At 42.1% G+C, this 24,537-nt stretch overlaps 1 protein-coding gene across 2 annotated transcripts in view; it reads left to right on the top strand.

The window, feature by feature from the left end:
* Window positions 1-24,537, top strand: part of THSD4 (thrombospondin type 1 domain containing 4) — a 628,347-nt gene that overhangs the window by 309,110 nt on the left and 294,700 nt on the right. For both annotated transcript variants that reach the window (XM_070044883.1, XM_030875085.3), the window contains one exon: window positions 6,872-7,008. In XM_070044883.1, the coding sequence (XP_069900984.1) occupies window positions 6,872-7,008 (137 nt within the window). The remainder of the gene's footprint in view (window positions 1-6,871; window positions 7,009-24,537) is intronic.

Here is a 24,537-nt window from a genome sequence, read left to right as displayed (position 1 = left end):
CTGAGCACCCTAACACCCTGGTCCTGGGCACTTGATGGGCTCCTTCAATCTGGAAACAGAAATTTTCTTGTTATTTATGTGATGATTTCTTGGGGATCTAGGAAGCTAACTGCTGCTGCTGCTTCTTTTTAAAAAAAAATAACAGCTTTATTGAGATAAAATTCACATACCATAAAAGCCACCAATTTAAATAGTACAATTTAGCAGCTTTTAGTATAGAGTCATACAACCATCACCATTATATAATTTCAGAACATTTTCATCACCCCAGGAAGAAAGTCCGTACCCATTAGTAGTCACTCCACATTCTCGCCTCCCTCCAGCCCCTGGCAACCACTAATCTACTTTCTACCTCTATATGTTTGCCTATTCTGAATATTTGATATAAATGTAATTATACAATATGTGACTTTTTGTGATTGGCTTTTTTCTCTTAGCATAATGTTTTCCAGGTGCCTCCGTGTTGTAGCATATATCAGGGCTTCATTCCTTTCTTTTGTCACGTCATATTTCCTGTATGGATATACCACATCATGTTTATCCATTCATCACTTGGACGCTTGGATTGTTTCTACTTTTTAGCTATTATGAATAACGCTGCTATGAATTTTCATATACAAGTTTTTGTGAAGATGTGCGTTTTCATTTCTCATTGGTATATTCCTAGAAGTGGAATTGCTGGCTCATATGGTAACTCTACATTTAACATTCTGAGGAACTCTCAAATGTATTCCAAGGAAGGTGTTCCATCTTACAATAATATCAGCATTGTAAGAGGGTTCTGATTTCTCTACATCTTTGCCAGTGTTCTTATTGTCTTTTTTTTTTCAGCCATTCTGTGTGTGAAGTGGTATCTTGTGGTTTCAATTTGTATTTCCCTAATGACTAATGATATTGAGCATCTTTTCATGTGCTTATTAGCCATTTGTATATCTTCCTCAGAGAAATGTCTATTTAAGTCCTTTTTTAATTGGAATCTCTTTTTATCTTTTAGTTATAAAAGTTCTTCATCGATTCTGGATACAAGTCCCTTATCTGGTATATGATTTGCAAAAGTTTTGTCTCATTCAGTGGGTTGCCATCTCATTTTCTCAATAGACTTCTGTGATAAAGTCCAATTTATCTTGTTTTTTCTTTTGTCACTTGTCCCTTTGATGTCATATCATCTAAGAAACATTGATAATCCAAAATTATGAAGATTTGTGCCTATGCTTCCTTCTAGAAATTTTATAGTTTTAGCTTTTACATTTAGGTTGATGATCCATTTTGAGTTAATTGTTATATATGCTGTGAGACAGGGGTCCAGCTTCATTCTTTTGCATGTAGATATGCAAAGTTGTCCCAACACCATTTGTTGCAAAGACTATTCTTTCCTCATTGAATTATCTTGGCACACTTGTCAAAAATCAATTGACCATAAATATAAGGGTTTATTTCTGGACTCTCAGGTCTGTTCCATTGATTTGTGGTCTAGCCTGTGATAATATCACACTGTCTTCATTACTGTAGTTTTGTAGTAAGTTTCAAAATCAGGAAGTATGAGTCCTCCGACTTTGTTTTTCTTTTTCAAAGTTATTTTGGCTATTCTTGGTTCCTTGTATTTTCATATAAATTTTAGGATCAGCTTGTCAATTTCTGCAAAAAAAAGACAGCTGATATTTTGATTAGGATTGCACTGAATCTGTAGATCAATTTTGGGGAGTATTGCCCTCTTAACAATATTGTCTTTCGATCCATGAACATAGAATTTCTTTCCATTTATTTAGATCTTCCTTAGTTTCTTTCAACAGTGTTTTGTATTTTTCAATGTGTAAGTCTTACACTTCTTTTGTTAAATTTGTTCCTAAGTGTTTTCTTCTTTTTGATGCTATTGTAAATGCTATTTTTACAATAAAAATAATGCTATTATTTTAAGGTTGTTTTATTGATAGTGTATAGAAATATAATTGATTTTTGCATATTGATCTTATATCCTGTAACTTTGATGAACTTGTTTATTGGTGCACTTAAAATTTTTTCTGTACACAAGGTCATGTCATCTGTGAATACAGAGAGATACTTTTACTTCTTTCTTTTCAATCTGGATGCCTTTTCTTTTTCTTCTCTATTTTGCCCTGGCTAGAAGCTTGTTTTGTTTTTTGTTTTTGTTTGTTTTTTGTTTCTCTAAAATAAGTAGTAATGTCCCCTCTCTGTTCCTAATTTTAGTATTTTGAGTCTTCTCTCTTTTATTCTTGGTTAGTCTATCTAAAAGTTTGTCAATTTTTTTCCCTTTAAAAAAAGCCAACTTCAGTTTCATTGATTTTCTCTGTTGTCTCTCCCTTCTGTGTTTAATTTATTTCCATTCTAGTTTCCTTCTTCCTGTTGGCTTTGAGTTTAGTTTGCTCTTCTTTTTTCAATACTTAAGTTATTGATTTGAGATCTTTTTTAACATAGGTGTTTATAGCTATAAATTTCCCTCTAAGCACAACTATAACTGCATCCCATAAGTTTTGGTATGATGTGTTTTAATTTTTATTAATCTCAAAGTTTTTTCTAATTTCCCCTGAGTTTTTTTTTCTTAATCAGTTATTTAGAAGTATGTTGTTTAATTTCCACATATTTTTGAAATTCCTAAATTTCTTTCTGCTATTGATGCCTAATTTCATTCCATTGTGATCAGTAAGCATACTTTGTATGATTTCACTCCTCTTAAATTTATTAAAGCTTGTTTTGTGATCTAACATTTGTTCCCTCCTGGAGAATGTTTCATGTGTACCTGAGAGGAATGTGTATTCTGCTCTTCTTGGGTGGAAGGTTCTATAGATATCTACTGCTCTAGTTGTTCTATCCATTATTGAAAGTGGAGTATCAACGTTTCAAACTATTATTGTTGAATTGTCTGTTTCTCCTTTCAATTCTGTCAGTTTTTGCTTCATGTATTTTGGGGTTTCATTGTTTGTCTTCCTGATGGATTTTATAATTGTAAAATGCTCTTATTTGTCTTTGGTAAAAATGTTTGTCTGGAAGTCTGTTTGGTCTGATATTAGTATAGCCACTCCAGCTTTTTCCAATGTTCTCTTTGCTTTTATGAAGGAGCTGATTTTCAAAGGCTTTTAGCTAACCATTCTGGAAAGTAGAACCTCTGACTAATTCTTAAATACGCTTATAGATAATTTTTCTGTTTTTAGGCCTACTTTCTCCCCTATTTCCAAAGTTGCCTTCTGGAGATGGTACAATGCTAGGTAGCTTCATTGCTTCAATTCCTGCTTAAGATCCATTTGCTTGGGTCTGTCTGCTAAATCATTTCCATGGATCCCTCTGCTTCCCACCTTCCAAAATTTTATAACTGTTAGCTCTTTTTCTATATTCTTTGCTCTTTATCACTTAAAAATGTCTTTCCTCTTAGATCAATGGATTTTCCAATTAAAGAGTTCAATGAGTGATTTAAACATTTAACCTGTGTTTGAGGGTAAACCCTTTAGCTGTTAGTCACTTTATTCTAAGCAACCTGAATTTTCTTGTATATTCTCCAGAATTTTAAAAAATGATCAGAGGGCTGTTTTACTATCAGGGATCCAGGCAATATCCTAAATTAAAAAATAGTGCTTGTATTAACTTTTAAATTTAGGCATGGAATTTGAACATCTTTGATTCAATGTAAGAATAATCAGCTGCTTCCAGGTCTATTCACTACTTGATTTTTCATAGAGCAGTTGTTCCCAAACTTGACCATGCACTAGAATCACCCAGAGGACCTGTCAAAATACAGGTTTCCAGGCTCCATCCCCAGGGTTTCTGATTTAGGAGTTGGAAGTGAGGCCCAAGAATTTGCATTTTCAACAAGTTCCCAGGTGATGCTGATCCTTCTGGTCCTGGGACCACACTGAGAGTCACTACCTCTGTGGTGTGTGGAATGTAAAGGTATTCCCTGTGGGGGTGGGGAGGACTTTTAGGAAGCAGATGAGAGCAGAGAGGGAGAGCAGTAAGAGGGAGCTAAGCGCGGAGGAGAAGGATGTGCCCACTTGCTCTTATCCTGTTGTTCTAGCTTGTGCTCTCCTGTTTTGTCCCCTCTCTCTGCAAGGAGGAAACCATGACAAAATCTGCTTAGAGAAGAGGCTCTTGACATCAGAATTGTAATTCTATTCAAGGGGAGAAAAAAGGATGAAAAACATTAAACTGTAGCCCTGCAGATTTTTTTTTTTTTTTTTTTTTTGTAGTATGCAGGCCTCTCACTGTTGTGGCCTCTCCCATTGCGGAGCACAGGCTCCGGACTCGCAGGGTCAGCGGCCATGGCTCACGGGCCCAGCCGCTCCGCAGCAACTGGGATCCTCCCGGACCGGGGCACGAACCCGTGTCCCCTGCATCGGCAGGCGGACTCTCAACCACTGCGCCACCAGGGAAGCCCGCTAATGTAATTTTATGAGATGCTCTACATGCAATATTGCTAAGGCAGCAGGATTCTGGGCAATTTTGTCAGGTAGTCACTTGTCCCCAGGTTTCAGTTATCTCCTAGGATCCCCCTTTTCCTTGTTGCAAGTCTGAGAAGGCAGGGACACTGCCTAAGCCACATAGGCAGAGGGTCAGACCTAGTAGCTGGTTTGGGCCACAGGTAGAAGAAACCCAGACTTAAGGCCATTCCTCTAGATTATTTTCATGTAGCCATTTGCTGTCATTGTCTCATGTTCAGCCATCTTTCTTTGTTCTCAGAATGTTCTTCCATAGTATGGTTGCAAATATTGAGGGTTAAAGCTGTAGCTGCCAGTGACAGTATTCCAAAGGATAGAGGTAATTGGGAGGAAGCCCAGAGAAGTGAGAACTCAAAACCCTTGCCCTCTGTGAGGCTGCCTTTCAGACCCTTTTATTACAAAATGCAATGCACCTGGATAGTTCCTGCTGTCACTTCCCAAAGTAAGGAGCTGGGAGAGAGGAAACGGGGTCTGGATACATAGATGACATGAGAAAGCAGGTTGTAGGAGACTAGTTTTCCCTCTAACTTGTCACTTCCTTTCTTAGGCCTGGTGTGTGTGTGTGTGTAGTGTGTGTGTGTGTGTGTGTGTGTGTGTGTTTAATCCATAAAATGACGGTTTGGTTTCAGACATTCCCAAAGGTGCTTCGTCTCTGGTAATCTTTGACTTTTCCAAGATCACCTCTTATATCTTTTGGGCAGCCAGTGTAGGAAATCAAGTCTCTTGACTTCTCCAGTAGAGCTCAGAGTACACAGAAGATTCAATCTTCCCTAAAGCATGTGGTCCCAGAGGTTGCCTGTGATTTCCTGTTAGCGGTTTTCAATGGCTTTGGAGTAGAAGGAAGTTCGTTGCTATGACAGTCAGGCAGCCACACTGGGGAAAGTATGATGTATTGTGTTGTGTAGGAAAAAGTTAGTATTATCCAATGCAGTAATCAGATTTTCAGACAAAGGCATGACCCTGGAACATGCTATTTATGGCTGAACATAGCATTAGTCTTGTCTCCAAAAGCAGTTAAACAAAATCAGTGTGTACTTGGCATGTCTTTCTCCCTTGGATATGGAAATATATCTCACCTGAACATTCTTCTCATTCTTATTTTGGAGGCAACTAGATTGCTCTGAAAATATTAGTTGTAGCAGTAATTAATTTAGCATTTATTGAGCACCAGGCTTTGTGCTGGTGAAGTACTTTTTGTGAAGTAACAAAAATATAAAGAAACACCCCGAGGTAGGGGAATCTATCTAGTGGGGAGAGAGGAGAGAAAGGCAAAAACAAAAACAAAACAAAACAAAACCCAAAGGCCAATATTCATTTATCTATCCCTCCTTTTATTCCTCAGGGATTTATTGAGCATTCGCTATGTGCCCAGCTCTCTACTGAGTGTTGGGGATATAAAAGTGAATAAGATAGACACATCTCTGTGGTCCCTCAAAGCCATGCTTCAAATGAAGTTTGTTTAACCTTATAGTAGAGGAGGCTGGGTCAGCCTGTGATGGATGGACGTATAGAGTAGATCAGGATCTGTGGAGGGCTTCCCAGAGGGGGTGACCTGGGAACTAAAGCAAAGTAGAAACAGGTACGAGCCAGAGGAGCAGTGAAGCAATGGCTGGACAGAGGAAGTGCTTAATTGGGGATAGAATGCAGATTTAAGGAGGAACAGGAGGAAATGAGACTATAAAGGTAGACAAGGTTCCGCTCCTGAAAGATGTTTTATCCCTTGCTGAGGACTTTGGACTCCAAACTAAGGTGATAGGGAAACCACTTAAATATCTGGTAATGGAGGCATTATTACAGGAAACTCAGCCATTTAAAAGAACATAAAATGATATAATTGTATAGATTTCAAATAATAAAAAGTAGAACATAAATATTGTGTGCTCACTGTGATTGCTGATATATACGATATAATTTTGACTATGTTAAAGCATGGGAGGATGTCTAAAAGGGGAGTCTATTATTTGCATTGTGAGATTCTTTAAGAATTCCTTTACAGTATTCACTAGCATCGACTCTCTACTATGTGCCTGTAGATCAAGATACAACCCCTTCTCTCTACCATCAAATAGAGGGAGAGATCTAATAACTTTCACGCATTTTAAAAGTATGTGACTATGAGATGTTCAGAATAGGCAAATCCAAAGAGACAAAGAATAGATTTGGTGGTTGCCAAGGTCTCGCGGGGAGGAGAGAATTGGGAGTGACAGCTAACAGGTCCAGTGTTTCCTTTTTGGGGCTATAGAAATGTTCTGGAATTAGTTCACGGGGATGGTTGTACAACACTGTGAATATGCTAAAAACCACTGAAATGCACACTTTGGTTAAAATGGTTAATTTTATGTTATGTGAATTTTATCTCAATAAAAAATATAGAAAAAAATAAAGATGCTTATTGATTATTGGGTTGTGTTTTTCTTTTTCGGTAGCCAAGGGCAATCGGAAGTGTGAGCTGAACTGCCAGGCAATGGGCTACCGCTTCTACGTACGGCAGGCGGAGAAGGTCATTGATGGTACCCCCTGTGACCAGAACGGCACGGCCATCTGCGTGTCTGGGCAGTGCAAGGTAAGTGCCCCTGGACTGGCGTATCTGGAGTGGGTCTCGGGTGTTTGATCTGTGCCTGCCGACTGCACTGTTCCCCAGGCTGTGGCGTGCTTCCTCCCCACATGTTATGGTCCCCTCCACTCCAAACCATAAGCTCTGGGAGAATTGCGTAAGACAGGGCGGCTTGTTTTGCTCCGTGTTTTCGATCTTTGGGAGTTGCCAAGTCTCACTCTGGCATTTCAGTTATTAAGTGACTTATGCATGTTTATATCACGTGCGTCGTAAGAAACTCAGCGACCTTTCCTTGTTGGATCCAAAGCTTCTTCCTTCCCTCTGAAGTGGAGGTTATGAAAAGGGCACTGCTGGATCAGTCAAGAAGCAGTTGAAGTCATCAGGGTGGCATTTTAAGGGCATGGCATATTTTATCTTGCCTCCCACCAGCTGGGGCCAGCTTCCAAATGAAAGTTGTCTAGTGCCTTTATAGCTGAAGTTGTACTTTCAACAGGAAGTTTTTAGCCTCCTTGTACTTCTGAAGTCTGTTCCAGGAACTCCCCGCCCTGCATTCTGCAAACATTCTGGTCTGTAGAGAATCCCTGTGGGATGCTCCCCTTTGACAGAAAGCACCATGTGGTTAAAAATAGGTGCCCCAGAGGAGATGGTACCAATGCCACAGCCACATTAATTGGAGCCTGGATGTCGACCCTCCTTTCATCTATAAATGTAAGAGTGGAGGTCTGACTCTAGCAGGTAGATGACTCTTGGAGCCCAGACTAAGATTCTATCTTAATTAACAGTTGCTGGCAGGACTGAGTTTCATCAAAGGAAGAGCTCTTGGGCTGTCACGTCTGAAAGTTCCTCTTCTACTTTCAACGTAAATTGCCACTGTGTTTAGTATTAGAGCTATTTGAGTATGATTTATAAGCACCCCCTTCCCCTTCCAGCCTTTTTCTTAATGAGGTTTTAAATAGGATACAAAATAATTTATCAAAGCAGTCTGGATATTCTCGGATTGTGAATAAAGGAAGGAAAAAGCTGTCATTTGATACCTGATGCATGTGAGGTTGTCTTCGGATGAGCAAGAAACCCCCAGAGCGTTGATGCAGTACAAGAGAGGTAGGGGGTATGATGGGAAGCACGCTGAAGGCTGGGACCTATCTGGCCTCCAATTTCTGCTCGTTTGGAAAAAACTGGGTTTCACGCATCCCCTCTATCCTTACTGTCCTCAGATAATACCCAAAGGAGTTCCGTTAGTGTTTTGTGGTTTCCGGCTCAACTAGTCCCTGCTTCTAAATGCTACTGAACCAGAAATAAGGCACCTTTTAGCAACCTAGCTTTTTCTTTCAGATCCTGAATCAACTGTTCTATTTCCTGAATACAGGTGCACACTGCTGGGAGGTGGTGTAGTTTAGTGGTTAAAAACATGCCCTCTGAAGTCAGACTGCTTGGGTGTTCAATTCCTACCTCTTCCGTGATTGACTGTGTGACCTTGTACAAGTTCCGTGAGCTCTCTGTGCCTGTACATCATTTGCAACAGGAGGAGGATGGTACCTACTTCCTGCATTGTAGTGAGGAGTCACGAGCCAATACACATAAGGTCCTGATAACAGGTCTGCCACTTAGGAAACATGCTGGCTTTTCTTAGTATTATGTTTGCTTATATGCCCGCATACGTCCTGTTGTATATGAGTTTTCTATGCGAAAGTATTTCCTTTTTTTTTTTTTTGCAGATTGTAGATTTGTGAGATTCACGTTATCTTTTGAGGCCGTGTTCTTACACTGTAGTGTGACTCCCAGGGGGACGGCAGACTCTACATTGGTAGGTCTAGGGAAGGGCCTGAGTGGTCTGTTTCTTAAACTTTAATACTGTATCTTATTTGACCGAGTATATCCAAATTATTATCATTTCAACATGTAATCCATATAAAAATTAGTAATGACACATCGTTACATTCTTTTTCCTGTTAATTCTTCAAAATCTGGTGTGTATGTTACTTCTTTCAGTGCAACTCAGACCAGCCACATTTCATATGCTCCGTAGGCACATGGGAAAAGGTGCTAAACCTCACACGTAATCAGGGAAACTCACCAGATTGCCCAAAAGTTAAAGGTCTGACAATGACAAGTATTGGCAAGGATACGGAGGACTCTTTTTTTTTTTTAACTTTTTATTTTATTTTGGAGTAGAGTTGAGTAGTCTGTTTTTCCAACAAGCTCCCATGTGACGCTGATACTGCTGGTCTGTGGATCATACTTTGAGTAGCAAAATCTTAAAGGACACAGTGATTAAAATACAGTTCACAAAGAACCAGAACTGTAAATATACAGCGGTGAGATGAGTTGGAAGGAAGAGGAAATGTGGTCTCTTTCCACTGGGGGAGCTTGTTTTCTTAGTGTTACATTAAGTGCCTCTAAGCTGATGATACGAAAGGAAAACACACACTTATAAAGACATGGGTATGGATTCGTACAAATTGATGAAAACCAGTGGTTTTCATAGGACAACACAGTTTGAAGATGATAATTGCTGAAAGACTGAGACAGACACTCCCCAGGATGTGAGTAGATGAATAGGAATTTGATGTTACAAGGACAACTTTGATATTACTTCGTATTTGTTCTCTGTGCATTTGCCTGAAATTCGTTCATTGATGTTGTTGGAACCACTGACTGTCGCGTCCTCTTTAGAACTTCAGTCTAAATAATCAGAAGTACATTTGCTTCCCAGGCTGAAGTTCTGTTTAGTTTGCAACTTTCAAAGGGTAAAGTGCCCTTTTCTGAATATTTGATCGGAAGCCCAGAATGCAAGTTGCTATCTCTGCCTCGCTGACCTGTGGCTGAGAGAGCTGTCACTCTCTGACAGGAGCGTCTACGTCTGAAAGAGCTCCAGAAATCCTCTGCTGGATACAGAGAGTTGAAAGCAAACCCGGGCCTGCCACAAAAGTTAATGAAAAGTGACAAGCATTAAATAAGAGTACGAGCTAAACCTACACAAGAGTAGCTGAGGGAGAAGGGCGTCCTCCTGACACCAAGCAACTTCCAAAGCACCCCAGGCCCACCCAGAGCAAGCTGGAACGCTCTGTTCCAGCTCCTGGCAGAGCTCTCCCTGGCCAGCCTGTGTTTACCCTGTTGCTGGAGCTCCACTGGGGTTTTAGATCCAAGAGTTGGAAGAGGGGCTGTAAGAATGCAGAAACCCTTGAGCTCAGAGCTGGAGAACATAGGAATTCCTCGCCAGTCCCTCAGAACTGGGTAACACTTCCTTTCTTTTTTTTTTTTTTTTTTTTTTTTTTTTTGCTGTACGCGGGCCTCTCACTGTTGTGGCCTCTCCCGTTGCGGAGCACAGGCTCCGGACGCGCAGGCTCAGCGGCCATGGCTCACGGGCCCAGCCGCTCCACGGCATGTGGTATCTTCCCGGACAAGGGCACGAACCCGCTTCCCCTGCATCGACAGGCGGACTCCCAACCACTGCGCCGCCAGGGAAGCCTTAACACTTCCTTTCTTGACAGGGAATGAAGCGTCCTAAATGTTGGCCTCAGACTAAGGACTGCATATCGATAGCCAGGCTTTGAAGGGAGAGAACTCTAGCCCTGACTTGTCCTAAATCAAGAGGGTGTATCTGAAGCCCACAGAGATTCTGCCTTCCTCACCTTAAACTCATCCCTCTAGACATCAGATAGGAACATCTGGCCCGTCTTCAGAGAAGTCTCTGCCCCACCCAGTCATGATTGTCATTGATGGGAATGAAATAGCATTTATCTCTGATTAACAGAGAGCACAGTAACCATTTCTATCATTAAGCATCACATTAAGTGTGCTATGAGTTTTTTTTCCTTGATCTCAGTTTCAAGCTCTGCAAAATTCTGGATTTTCATAGTTTGCTAATGTACATATTATTTTTGCTGACAACTTAATGCAAATAGATGGAACTTTGCCTTCAGAGGTATAGCAGCCATTTGAAAGAACAGGGTCCCTTGGATAAAAAAAAAAAAAAAAAAAGGCACAAAAAACAACCTTAGCTCCCTGGAGACCAGCCTTTCAGAAACCTCAGGCTTTCAAACTTGAATGACCCTGAAAGAGTCAGACTCACCCCAAGACCTACGCTCCCTCCCACCAGAAAAAAATCCCTGATGGTGGAGAAACTGTCCTTGAGTAAGTGCCTTGAAATAATAGGCTGACGCGAAACCTCCATGCAGGAAGGTGTTGAAGCTAATGCACACAGCAAGGAGTTGCTTCTGAGTGTTTACCCTGCGCCAGACACTGTGATGTGTGCTGTTCATACAGAAGGAGGCCTTAAGCCATTTGTCTTCACAATAACTCAGTCATTATTAGTCCCCATTTTACAGAGAACTGTTATGAAGGCAAAATGAGTTGGCTAATATTGGCTTTTTAGGGTGAATTGTTAATCAGAGCAGAAAGAGTCATTTAAATGTGATAGGCGGAAACTCTTGTGCTTTAGGGATCTCCCCTATTCTGATTTTATTTTCCTCACTGCGTCTTTCCAAAACAAACTGTCTTTCTAAAACACATTAGGATATGCCTCTCTTTTGCTTAAACTCCACCTGTGGCTCCCCATTGCCTGTGGAATAAAGTCCAGGCCCTGCATTGTCTGTCTCCTGCCAGGCCTCCTGGGGCCCCGGTGCTGGCTGGGCTGGGATGTGTTGCTCCCTGAGCCAGGGGGCCTGCAGGGTTGTGCCTCCACAAGAATGAACACACTGTCTGGCGGCCTGGAGAGCCGTTCCACCTCCACTCTTGGGCCACCCGGTGGACTCGGCTCAAAAGCCACTGGCTGACCCCACTGAGCACTGTTTCTGTTCTTGTTCCCACTTCTTGTGATTACTTGTTCCCATCACCACGGCCTACCACCCATCCAGGCCAGGAGCAGTTCCAGGCGCTTTGCTTTTGAATAGGTACTTAAAATAAATGTGTAAATGAATTGAGGTACTCGGTGACTTAATCTCTTGCATTTCAACAAATGAAATTAGTCTTGAATCCAACACAGAGCTTTCTCTTTTGGCTGGGATGGGTAGTTGAGGGCTGATAACACAAGGACATGAAGCCCCCTTGGCTGAATCCCCGGAACCCAAGGCTTTGAAGGTCAGGGAGAATTCCTGGCGCCTCCCCAGGCTCCTGTCTTGTTTTTAATTTTATTCACGCTGAATTTCTTGAGTCCGGAGGAGCTAACGACAGGAAGAAGCTAAGCAAGGGTGAGAGCGCAGTCTCCCATGGTGCCTTCTGTTGAGGGCAAAGACCCCCTTCTGCCACCCACCTGCCCTCTTCATTGCTGGTCAGCCAGCACCTTCCATGCGAGGCCCCCCATCCACGCCCTTCACCGCTCAACGGGGGCTTTCATACCTCCTCTCCCAGCCGGGTCCCTGCTCGACTTCGACCAGGACACATCAGCAGACATTTTCATATTTATTCAGTAAATTAAAGCAAGGTAACTCTTTCCACATGTTCAGAGATAAGCTCTGGACCAGCACGTTGCCGTGACTGGGAAGGATGACATGATGGACGTGTGCATCTATGTGCGCCTGTGAGTTCAGTTCCTCCATCCTCTATAAACTGCTGTTGTGCTCTCCTGAACCAAACAACCCTGTTCATTTCTCTGCCCATTTGCCCTAAGTTGCTTTTTTTTTTCTCTTTTGGTTACTGGCTTTATCGTGTGGGCTTTGCTTAGAGTTCTGTTGTTACTTGAATGAAACCAAGAGAGTCATTGCTTTGAGTAAAGTGTTCTTGCCTGTGCCAGACATGTGCATGAGTCTAGCCTTGAAATAGGGTGGAGAGCTTTTACTTTGCTTGAATTTTGAGCTTATGTGACACTTGGTGGGCTCCCTGTTGCATCCCCACCCCAAGCAAACCGTGTTCTAAAAGTACTTTCTGCTTGTATTAAAATGCTTATCATGTTATGTTACAGTTATTTGGACATGTGTCTGAGCTCCTAAAGCAGAGGGAGTGTTATACATATTTGTATTCTCAGTGCTTAAGGTATTACGATTATTCAATAAATTGAATCAGTTTGAAAAATGTGTACATGAACGAACCAAAGAACAAATTAGAAATTGGCTTTCCTAACCCCTTTTCCTAAAAATGATCAGGAACAGGATTAACTAAGCATTAAAATTTTAGAGCCCAAGCCCTGCCTGATTGTTCTCAGGGCCTCTTGAAATCTTAAACAGAAACCTAAAGTGAACTTGATGAAATTGGCCTGATTCTATGTACTTCTTTTCCATGATCTATGATTTTTCTCATTTTCAAACATTGGGACCACTACCTAACAAAACTCAGTTTGGATTTCTTAATATGTACTTATGAATTATTAACTAATCATTCATCAATAACCCAAGCGATACACATCATTAACTCAACAAATAGTCTTAACTGCTCCCAGCCATACACTGTGCTAGGCATTGGAGATTTAAAAATGGGAACGTTTAACAAGGTTCCTACCCACATTGAGCTTAATTTAATGGAGAAAGTAATAAAGAGAAAAAGTCGGTTAACAAACAAAAGAATGACAAATTTTGATGAGCACTTTGAAGTTAATAGTGAACTGAAATAGTGAACAGTGGTGAGAGCACATGTTAGACGGGGTGTCAGGGGAAGGTCTCCGAGGCGAGCAGGGGTCGGGAGAACAAGTGGAGGCTGCACTACCGGCCATGCAGGTCCAGGGACTGGAGAACATGTGTGCCAGGTCTCCAGGCAGGACCCAGTACCTATGCGGTGCTCAGGAGCTGATAGATACCAAGGTGATCATTTTGTGTTTTCTTCTGCTCTCTGCCCTTGGGTGAGTCTGGTCTCCCCCTGATGGTGCCATTCTTCTTTCCTCCAAGATACTCACACATCTTCCTGGGTGCATGCTGGCTTTAGCAGTAGAAAGCCCTCCATTGGGTCATTCTCTAAGCCGAGCAAGATTGCCCTGGAAACTGGATGATATAATGGGTCGAGAACAGGTTTGGGGGTCAGCCAGGATCTCTAATATCAAAACAGATGAGAGAGGGCGTGCTTAGGTAAGATTGGGGTAGGATGTCCAGAACCTCCAACCTGCCCTTCCTGGTGGTCTGTCCTATACCAGAGTGTCAGAAGAGAGAGAATTTTAGGGTTCCTTTCCCCTGGTCTTCTGAAGGAAGGGGCAGCCTTCCGCCAAAGGAGACTTAAAGAGCTCTTCTATCCAATTGGCAGGAGTGCTGACAGGTACTTGTAACTGAGAAATGAGAGGAAGCTTCAGCAAAGTCCCCTGGGCCAGACAAATAGTCCACCTTTGCCCCAGTCCATCTCTATTCCTGCCCTGAACCAAACACAGACTAGAAGCACTGCCTGAGTATGACCTGTTATGATACAGACGCTACAGTTATGCAACGCTCATTGTATATAAGCTCATCTGCAGATACTTTTCCACAAGGCACGTAATAAAAATTTCAGGGATGCAGAAAACTGTATTGCATGTGGAAACCCCAAGGCAGTGTCTATTCAGACTAACAAAGCCAAGGAGAGCAGTCCCCCGCCCCTTTCCCTTTGGCCCCTGTGCACGTTCTTGCTGAGTCAGCTCATGTTCTTCACTGATGATATTGACAGAGGATCAGACTTTAAAAAAAAACCAAGTAGGCTGCTTAGCCTGATGATGGCTTTGGTAGAGCCTGAAAACCCATCACCCTGACACCAAGTTTGGGCATCTTTTTATAAGTCAGGTCAAACCAAGTAGTGAGTAGCACTGCTAGTGTGTTAGAAGAGCTTCAGAAAAGTATCCTGAGGTGTTGTGCATCTAGGTAGAAATAGATATTTGAGGGCAACAGTGCCAGAGGAAACACATTTTTTATTTTCTATTTGTAATAGATAATAATATATTACATGACTCCATTATCAAAAAATGTGATCCCCTGTCTCCATCCACCCAGTTTCCCATTCCCCAACAGGAAATAACCACTCTCTGATAGTTCCTTTTTTAAGGCAGATGCTTTCACGCACTTACCAGCCCATTCGTATTATATTATTTTCCCTTCGTCTTGGCAAATATGGTCTGGACCTTGCTTTTCTTTTTTCTTTTAAAAATTATTTATTTATTTATCTGTTTGTTTATTTTATTGAAGTATAGTTGATTTACGATGTTGTGTTAGTTTCTACTGTACAGCAAAGCAATTCGGTTATACATATATATATTCTTTTTTTAATTGGAGTGTAATTGCTTTACAATGCTGTGTTAGTTTCTGCTGTACAACGAAGTGAACCAGCTATATGTATACATATATCCCCTCCGTCTTGGACCTCCCTCCTACCCCACACCCCCATCCCACCCATCTAGGTCATCACAGAGCACCGAGCTGAGCTCCCTGTGCTACACCACAGGTTTCCACTAGCTATATCCGTTATGGTTTATCACAGGATATGAATATAATTCCCTGTGCTCTACAGTAGGACTTGTTGTTTATCCTTTCTCTATATAGTAGTTTGCATCTGCTGATCCCAAACTGCCAATCCATCCCCCCCCTCCCCCTTGGCTACCACATAGACCTTGCTTTTCTTACTTAACATATCTTGGAGAACTTTCCATTTTAATATCTAAAGCACAGCCCCCTTCATTCGACAGTGGCATGGTACTGCACTATATGAACTAACCGTAATTTATTTAACCGTGATGCGCGTTCAGGTCGTATCCAATCTTTCACCGTCACCAGCAGTGCTGCAATGAATACTCCCGTGAGTGAATCATTTTATGTTTGCCTGTATCTGTAGGATAAAGTCTTAGAAGTGAGTCAAGAGTCCATATGTATTTGTGATTTTAATGCCCAGTGGGTGGCAAATTGCTCTCCAGAGTGGTTGAAACAACTCACCCTTGGACCAGCAATGTCTGAGGGTAGTGTGTTGTCCAACAATTGGATTTTTGCCAATCTGATAAGTGAAAAATTGTATCTCGGGTAGTTTTCATTTGCTTTTATTTTGAGTGAGGTCGTGCATCTTTTCATATGTTTAAGATCCCTTCAGGGCTTGGAGTAGGATGCGTGTGAGGTGCCTTGGATGCAGAATTTAAGGAGGCACTGAATAAAATGAAATTCTCAGGGTCTCCTTAAATGTTGTCCCTTAGGCACCTCACCTGTCCCACTCCAGTCCCAGCCCTGCACCGCACCTTGATCTCCTGACCTGGGAACCATTTATATTCCTCTCCTGTGATCTGTTTTTCTATTGGGTTATTGATCATCCTCTTAATTTGTAGGATCTTTTCATACATGAAAGAATTTTTTATGCTATAAATTGCAAAAGCCTTTTTTCTTCAAATAGCCTGTTGACTTATGCCTTTGCTCATGCAGTTTTATTTATTTTTTTTGCCAGGCAGAAGTTTTACATTTTTTAAATGGTGAATTTAGTAATTTTCTCTTGTCTGATTCTAGATTTTGTGTCATGGAAAGTCTTTCTGCACTTTGAAGTTAAAAAATTTCTTCTGTGTCTTCTTTCAGTAATTTATAACTGTATGCGCTTACATTTTTACATTTCATATTAATCCATTTGGAATTTATTCTAGTGTATCATATGAGGTATGGATTCAATTTTACTTTGTTTCAGATGGCTACACAGTTATGCCTTTATCGTGATTGAATAAATCTTTCCCCCACTATTTTGGGGTTCCCTCTTTATTACCGTGTGTATGCATGCATGCATGTATATATGTAGATACGTATTTTGGGCTTTCTAGTATATTCCATCAGTCTGTATGTCTATTCATAAATGAGTACCAGAACGTACACTTTGAAAGAGAAATAAAGTGGACTGGCATTTAAACTTATGAAAGGTAAGTTTGCCCTTTGCTTGGAGCTAATGCACTCATGGCCTTCAAATGGAAACGTTTGTTTATCATTTGGAAAAGCCATCTGCATTTAGGGGCCTTAGTAAGCCTTCATATTTACAATACATTCTTACTTGATTGAGAAACGTATGTTCCGTGACTTTTAGGACTGGAATAGCAGAAGTTACAATCATGAAAAGTACTCCAGATGGCAAAACCATGGCAAGAAAAAAGGAATCAGATTTATTAAGATTCATTGAAAAGCACAGAATAAAAGTTCTAGCAGCTACTTGCTTTTAGAATAAACTGGATTTGACGGGGAAAAAAATGCTGTCCCTAAGAGCAGCTCAGCTCTTGGGGTCCCATCTTCTTCAATAAATAGGAATATCTTCTACAAATTTTATTTAATATGTTTATGGATCCTATCAATTTCTGAAAGTTTAACAACTCATCTCCTGATGGTTAGAAATTTACTATTTGCCCACTTATTTTTCCTGTGTTTTATTTTCAGCATAATGCTAGTAGTTGTAGCAATTAATACCTGGTCTCCTAACCAGATATTGAGAGGGTGCCAGGGGAAAAGATTCTTTCTTGCCCTACCGCCAAAATCAGTCAAATTGGACTAAGGAAGGAAGATGAGTAGTGGCCCATGATTGTCAAGGGACTGAATATAATCATGTGAGTTAAAAGCCCTTGGATTCAAATTTTGCTTTCCAGATACCAGCCTTGTTTTCTCAAAACTGTACTTGACAAAACCTCAAAGTATGTTTGTCTCCCTTATGAGAGCTATGATGAGCTTTTCCTGGGTGAAAGATTTTTGGATGCTTTGGGTTTCAAGTCACTTTCTAAAAGCCCAATCTAAAGACCTCACACATGCAATGGGAGGTTGCAATTCCTGGTCTTCCAGTGGTGCTTGATATGATTTTATTATTATTTCTCACTTGGGGAAAAATAGGCTTTTTTTTTTAAGCCCCTCAAACTGAGCCTAGAGAACATGCAGTATTTTTAATGAAAGTCTGTCTTATTGCTGTGTTCCAGTTTTTATAGATTAAGTAGCACAATACCACGTAAATGTGATTTTAATAATTCTTGGTGATGACTTTTCCCGTGGTACTACTTTATGAAGGGTGGTTGTGTAGAACCGGTTAACAGTGACATCTAGTGTCCAGTATTGAAATTACATGTCTTTTGGGGAAGCATGGAATTTGTAGCAACATGGATGGATTTAGAGATTAGCATACTAAGTGAAGTAAGTCAGAAAGAGAAAGACAAATACCATGTGATATCATTCATATGTGGAATCTAAAATATGACACAAATGAACCTATTTAGGAAACAGAAACAGACTCACAGACATAGAGAACAGACTTGTGGTTGGCAAGGCAGGGTGGGTGGGAGAGAGATGGATTGGAAGCTTGGGGTTAACAGATGCAAACTATTATGTATGGAATGGATGGGCAACAAGGTACTACTATATAGCACACTGTATAGCATTCAGTGTCCTGTGATGAACCATAATGGAAAAGAATAAAAAAGAATGTATATATATATATATATATATATATGACTGAATCACTTTACTGTGCAGCAGAAATTAACACAACATTGTAAATCAACTATACTTCAATAAAAAAAAGAAATGGTGGAATTGATGAACAGGAGAGGGAGAGGAGAGAAGTGGAACAGAGGGAGAACACAAGTGTAGCAACTTGGTCACTGAATCTAGGGGAAGGGCGTGTGGATGTTAATGGAACTCTTCTTGCAACTTTTTCTTTAGGTTTGTAATCCTTCAAAATACAAATTGGAGGAGAGAAAAATGAAAGATTTGCCCTGTTTTCATTTTTGCATTCAAAGCATTTCTTTTGGGGAAGACAGGACCCATCTGCTGTGTTTCCCGCTTCCTCACCTGGGCTCCCTAGGCTGCTCTGACTGCTCATAATTACTTTTTGTGTCCAAAGGGAAAAGCTGTCCTCTGCCCACAAGTCTCTACCTGACTTGGCTCTGCTCAACCGGGGTTCCACCTGTAATTAAGAGAAAAATAGGTTCCTCTCTTTCTAGATATAAACACTTAATGTTGCTTGGAAGCCACAACATATTTCGGAATTGGGGATGAGGAGGAATAACGTTAAATTTTGCAAAGAGGAAGCGTTGAAACAACCCCTTGAAAATGCTTGTTCATTTCAGAAGCAAGCAAACAACAAAACTGTACGTTTTCACTTCTGGCTCCCCCTGCTGGGCATTTTCAGAACTGCGGCATCCCAGATCACTGGTAAATTCCTTGTGCTGTACTTTTGAAAGGCATGAAAGGTGCCACGTTCAAAGCTATATCCCATCCCATTCCCTTCTGCATCAAGCATTGCTTGAATCTTTAAGCTCTGTACTGAATTAAAGCAGAATGGGCAAATCTCATTTTAAAACGAAAGCCGCATAGCAAACGCTCTTCAAGTGCTTCTTTTTTTAAATAAATTTATTTATTTATTTTTGGCTGCATTGGGTCTGTTGTTGGGTCTTCGTTGCTGCGCGCGGGCTTTCCCCAGTTGCGGCGAGTGGGGTCTACTCTTCATTGCAGCGCGGGGGCCTCTCATTGCGGTGGCCTCTCTTGTTGCAGAGCTTGGGCTCTAAGCGCGTGGGCTCCAGTAGTTGTGGCAGTCAGGCTCAGTAGTTGTGGCTCACGGGCTCTAGAGCGCAGGTTCAGTAATTGTGGCGCACGGGCTTAGTTGCTCCGCGGCATGTGGGATCTTCCCGGACTAGGGCTCGAACCCATGTCCCCCTGCATTGGCAGGCAGATTCTTAACCACAACGCCACCAGGGAAGTACCTCTTCAAGTGCTTCTATTTTATTTTTTAGAAGAAAGGGCCTGAGGCCAATCCTAGAAGTAAAGACTGTCACACATCCCTTCTGTTACGTGGGTTGCTTCAAGATCAGATGCTTTTTCTTGATTGAAAATCTGCCTCTCCTAAGGCTGAGGGTACTTTCTGAGATAACAGACCTTTAGTCAACAATTTTTTTTTAATTCCTAAGAAATAGAATTTTCCAGCAATGGAATGGCCCTTTTCATGTGGTATACTGCCTTCCCGATCAAAAATGGTGTGACTGCCTGTTAAATGTGTGGTGAACAGGGCGGGTGGGGGTGGGTGGGCAGGCAGGCACATAGAAAGATGCACAGGCACAGCATGGACAAACTGATGCCCTGGTGCTGGAGAACAGACGTCTAAATTGAGTGCAGTCTTTCCATCTAAGATATTGCGAATCCGCCATTCTAAAGTATTAAATGGAGAGTTTAAAGCACTGAATCAATCTGAAGTGTCTTAGACTGATACCACCTCTTCTGTGACCACAGGTGACATTCCTAACTTGTCTAGTCTTTTACCAATTTAATTGTTGGTCAGAGACAGAAATTTACCAAGAGAATCAATGTGTCCTCTGTAGCTAGGCCTCTTTTGGGAGCTCCAGACTCATACTAATTCACTATTATGCATTTCTACCTGGAAATGTTCAACTTGATCAAATCTGAACTCATTGTGTTTCCCTCCCTCCTTGTTCATGTTCATGTCTCTGATTTTGGCAAGTGGCACCTCCATTCTGCTGGTTTCCCAAAGCCAGACCAGCCGGATGCCTCCCTCATTCTCGCCTCCCCACATCCAGTGGGGAACGAGTTCTGTCCATTCTACATCCTCGAAGTCTCCTGTGTCTGCCCCTTTCTTGCCTCCTTGAAGCCATTGCCTCATTTCAGGTCTTCAATCATTTGGACCATTGCAGGGGTCTCCGAACTGGTCTTCCTGCCTCTTTTCTTGTTTTCTTTCATGGAAGTTGAGCTTTCACTTCGCTGCCAGAGGGATTTTAAAATAGAAATCAGAGTAAATTTACTCTTTTTCTTCTGTGCCCATGATCCCCACCCCTACAGTCCACAGACAAAATCCAGACTCCTAGCATGGCATTCAGTATGCACCATGATGTAGTCCCCACCTACCTCTCCACTCCGAAAGCACTTAGCCCAGCCATACCAAACCAGCTACAGCTCTCTGAATAGTCCACGCCTCTGTTTTATGCTTTGCCCCTCCTTCTTCTGCCTGGAGTGTCTCTTCTTCCCTATACAAATGGCAAATAGCCGTACACCAGGCAAGACTGAGTTTAGGAGTCATTACCTCTATAACACTGTTACTCTTGGTCCCAGGAGAGGATGGATACCTCTCCCAGTTGTGCTCCAAATAGACTTCTATCAAGACACCTGTAATTCACTGCTGCCTTTTTGATTTACATGTCTGCCTCTCCACGGATGCCCAGAAACACCTTGAACCAGTGACCAACCTTGTCTTTCTCATCTTTAATCCTCCATTGACTAGCACAGTGAGTCAGCGCATGGTACGTACTTTGTTCAACCAGCCATGAGATTTTTCAACGCTGTTCATTTAGAGCTACTCTTATATGATCTATGCGTTCTTCACCAGCTCTTACCTGGGTATCTCCTGACCTCACAATCACATTTACAGCAGGACCCGCAGTGTCCATGTTCCGCTTGATCAGCAGGAGGTTCTCTCTTTTCTCAGATGATCCTCCCAGTCATTTCAATGGCGCTATCAAGTAGGCATCTGGATATCCAAGCCTGACGTTCAAGGATTGGCCGGCATCATTGTTCTGGCTGACCGGAAAGAAGTAATGGTTTAGTTTTCGGACTAAAGGCTCTGAAAGTTCTTTTCAAGGTTACAGGATTCAGATGTTACCCATGAAAGTGCATGGGCTCTTTACAATTTTGTGCTTTTCTTGTACGTAACAACATGAAGCATGGGGGAAGTTTGGCTGAGTTCAGTCTTGGAAATGAGTCCCTACTTTACCCCCTTTAGCAACTACATGCAGGATGGCTCCGCCTAGATGTCCAACAAGGACCTCAGACCTCAGGATAATTAAAATGGAATGTTTCTTCTCTTTCCCCCCCAAAGGAAATAACCTTACCATCATAGATGCTCTCTCCTGTATCTCCATGAGTAGCATCCAACTAGTTATCCAGGCCATAAATATGAATGTCATCTTCAATTCCTTTTTCCTTCCCCCCACCACGTCCAGTGGTGATTCAGGTCCCAAGGAAACTGCCTCAGTAAGTTTCTGTATTTTGCTCCCTTTCTTCAAGTCTTCATCATCGCTGGTGTAGGTAAGTAAAGCAACCATTGTCATGATCTTCCCGTCTCTGGCATTGCCCCTCCTTATACAGAATTACCAGTGTCATCTGCTGAAAAATTTCAGTAGCTCTTTCAGGGTCTTTAGGTCTCTGCTTAATTGTGCAGCGTCATTTCATCACACTACTCTTTCACCTTAGATGTGGGTAATACTAATACTTCTAGATCTTAAAACAGGTCATCTTCTGTCATATCTCTCGTTTCTTTAGTACACGCTGCTGCTTCTATCTAGAGTGCCTTCATAGCAGGATGTTTTTGGCTGCAGGTAGCAAAAAATCCAGTCCAAAAGACTTAAACACTAAGAGGATTTATTAACTCACGTAGCATAAACCTGGGTACCTGGTGGTTCTAGGCTTGATTAAGATGGCAAGTCGGTGATGCCACTGAGGACAAGGTTCTCTTCATCTTTCCACTCTGCCAGACTCTGTGTGGCCTCCTCAGGGTTACTTCCCTCATTTTCAGGACATCTGCCATGCGTCTAAGCATTGCGGGCAGACGTGAGGTCCAGCAGAAGAAAGAAGAGTTCATTCTTCCTTCTTCTTCGAAGAATGAATAAAGCTTTTCTAGACACCCTCACAGCAGAATTCGCCTCCTGTCTCATCAGAACCAAGAGTCTCGTGCCCCTCCTAAACCAATCACCAGCAAAGGGAATTAACAAAGTCACGAAAGGGAGAGGAAGGGAGGGAGGGAGGGAGAGAGGGAAAGACATTGGAATGAAAGCCAAGGCATGTCAGCATGGAGGAAGGGAAAGCACCTGTTGGGTTGGCAAACAACTGTAGCCCTCTTTCCCCTTCTTTAGCAGGTTAATTTTACCAGGCTAATTCTGAATACTCAACTAAGGAGTCGTCTTGCGGGGACATTTCTCTGACCACCTCCCTTCCTTCCAGTGCCTTCTGATGAGTTACACTGCCATAGAACCTATCCCACCAGACCACAAGTGCCTCGTGGTTAATTAGTACCTGGCATAGTTACTGTTACGTGGTTACAGGCATGTACTCTAATATTTGTTGAGTAAGAAAATGAATGGCAAAACCTCAGGTGTTGTGTCAGTCAGGAATGACTTTCTGCTTATAACAGAAATACAATAATAGTGATTTAACCAAAGAAAGGTGTGTTTTTCCCACGGAACAACAACTCCAGAGGAAGAGGCCCTAGGCCAATGAAGATGCTCTTGTCAAGGACCGAGACACCTTTTGGCGCCTTAGCATGTGACCACATGTCCTCATGAGCACCAGGTGACCATTCTGCCCCACTGAGTTCCACGTTCCAGGCAAGAAGAAGGCTTGTCAGCCAAGTCTGTGTCTTTTCCTCAAACAATAGCTTTCTCAGCAGCAACACCTAGTTGACTTCTGGTTACATCCCATTAGCTAAACCTGGATCTGGTCTTCCGGGGACGTTGCCAACATTGCCAACCCATTGTCAGGGTTCTGTTAGGAAGAAGGGGAGGCGGGAGAATGTGCATGAGCTTAGGTAGTGCCTGCCGTAGTCACCTCCAAAGGGTCTCAAGATAATTTATTCTTTACTTATTGTCCCACCTGCCAGCTTGAAACAAAATAGCAGAGCCATTCAAAGCAGTCACACGGAAGTACCGTGTTATATCCTGGAACTGGGCCTTGTAAGAATGGTTTATATCACACTATCCGACAGCCTCACTGAGAATATTGAGAGGGTAATGTGGAGAGAACCGAGGCCCAGAAAGATGTCGTTTGCCCAAGTTTGATGAGAAATTAGGTGGTAGAGATTGTTTGCGAGTAACCTATCCTTATCTCCCTTAACATGCTGGGCATTTAGTGATTTCAGGGCATATGATCCTGGGGTAATGGAAATTAAATTTATTAACTTCTTTTTCCAGTCTTACATAACAAAGTCTTCAAAAGCAAATAGTGTATCTGTATGATTTTCTAGGTATCATGCTCAGTATCGAGTCATGTAATGAGGATCTTCATGTAATCCTTGCTTCCTGCTGTCTCTGCAAGGGCTCCTAGAAAGATCTATGAAAGAACAGTGCAGGACCGACTGTGGCCTGCAGTTACCTCCATTCACACCTAGGTGGCGCTCATACATCAATAGGGAAACGGATGACTGATAATAGTAACCGCCTGGTAGGAACTGACAGACTCTTGGATCAAGGTGGTGAAAAGTTAAATGTAGGTGGCTTTCAGGCACGGCTGGGTGAATGGATTGGTTAAAGGAGAGGTGGTGAAAACTGGAGCCTGGCTGTAAACACGTTTGATGATTACATAGAACTCTCCTTGCCTTCTGTTCATTCTCCTTCAAATCCCAGGTCCCTCCTGGGCCAGCCACAGCAGGGAAGCCCAGAAACTGGCTGGCCGGTCTCACCTGCGTGTGCCTACCTGACCAGGGGCAGCCCCAGCACTGCCCCAGAGGACGCAAGGGAGCCTATTCACTTCGGTCACAGACTCTAAGGTGGTCATCACAGAGGAGACTAGGTGGCCAGGCCCTGTCTGGCCTGGAGAAGGCTTATATGTTGGGTTGAGTTAGCAACTAGGTGATTGGCTTTTAAACTACTCTTGTAGACATAAACACACATGTCCTTATTCAGTACCGCTGGTGTCAAACTCTTGTGTTACTGACTTAACTAAATTACCT

This window comes from Globicephala melas, chromosome 2, assembly GCF_963455315.2.
Source record: "Globicephala melas chromosome 2, mGloMel1.2, whole genome shotgun sequence".
Classification (NCBI taxonomy): domain Eukaryota; kingdom Metazoa; phylum Chordata; class Mammalia; order Artiodactyla; family Delphinidae; genus Globicephala; species Globicephala melas.
Note: the sequence above shows the minus strand (reverse complement) of the source record. Positions and strands in the feature narration are given on the sequence as shown.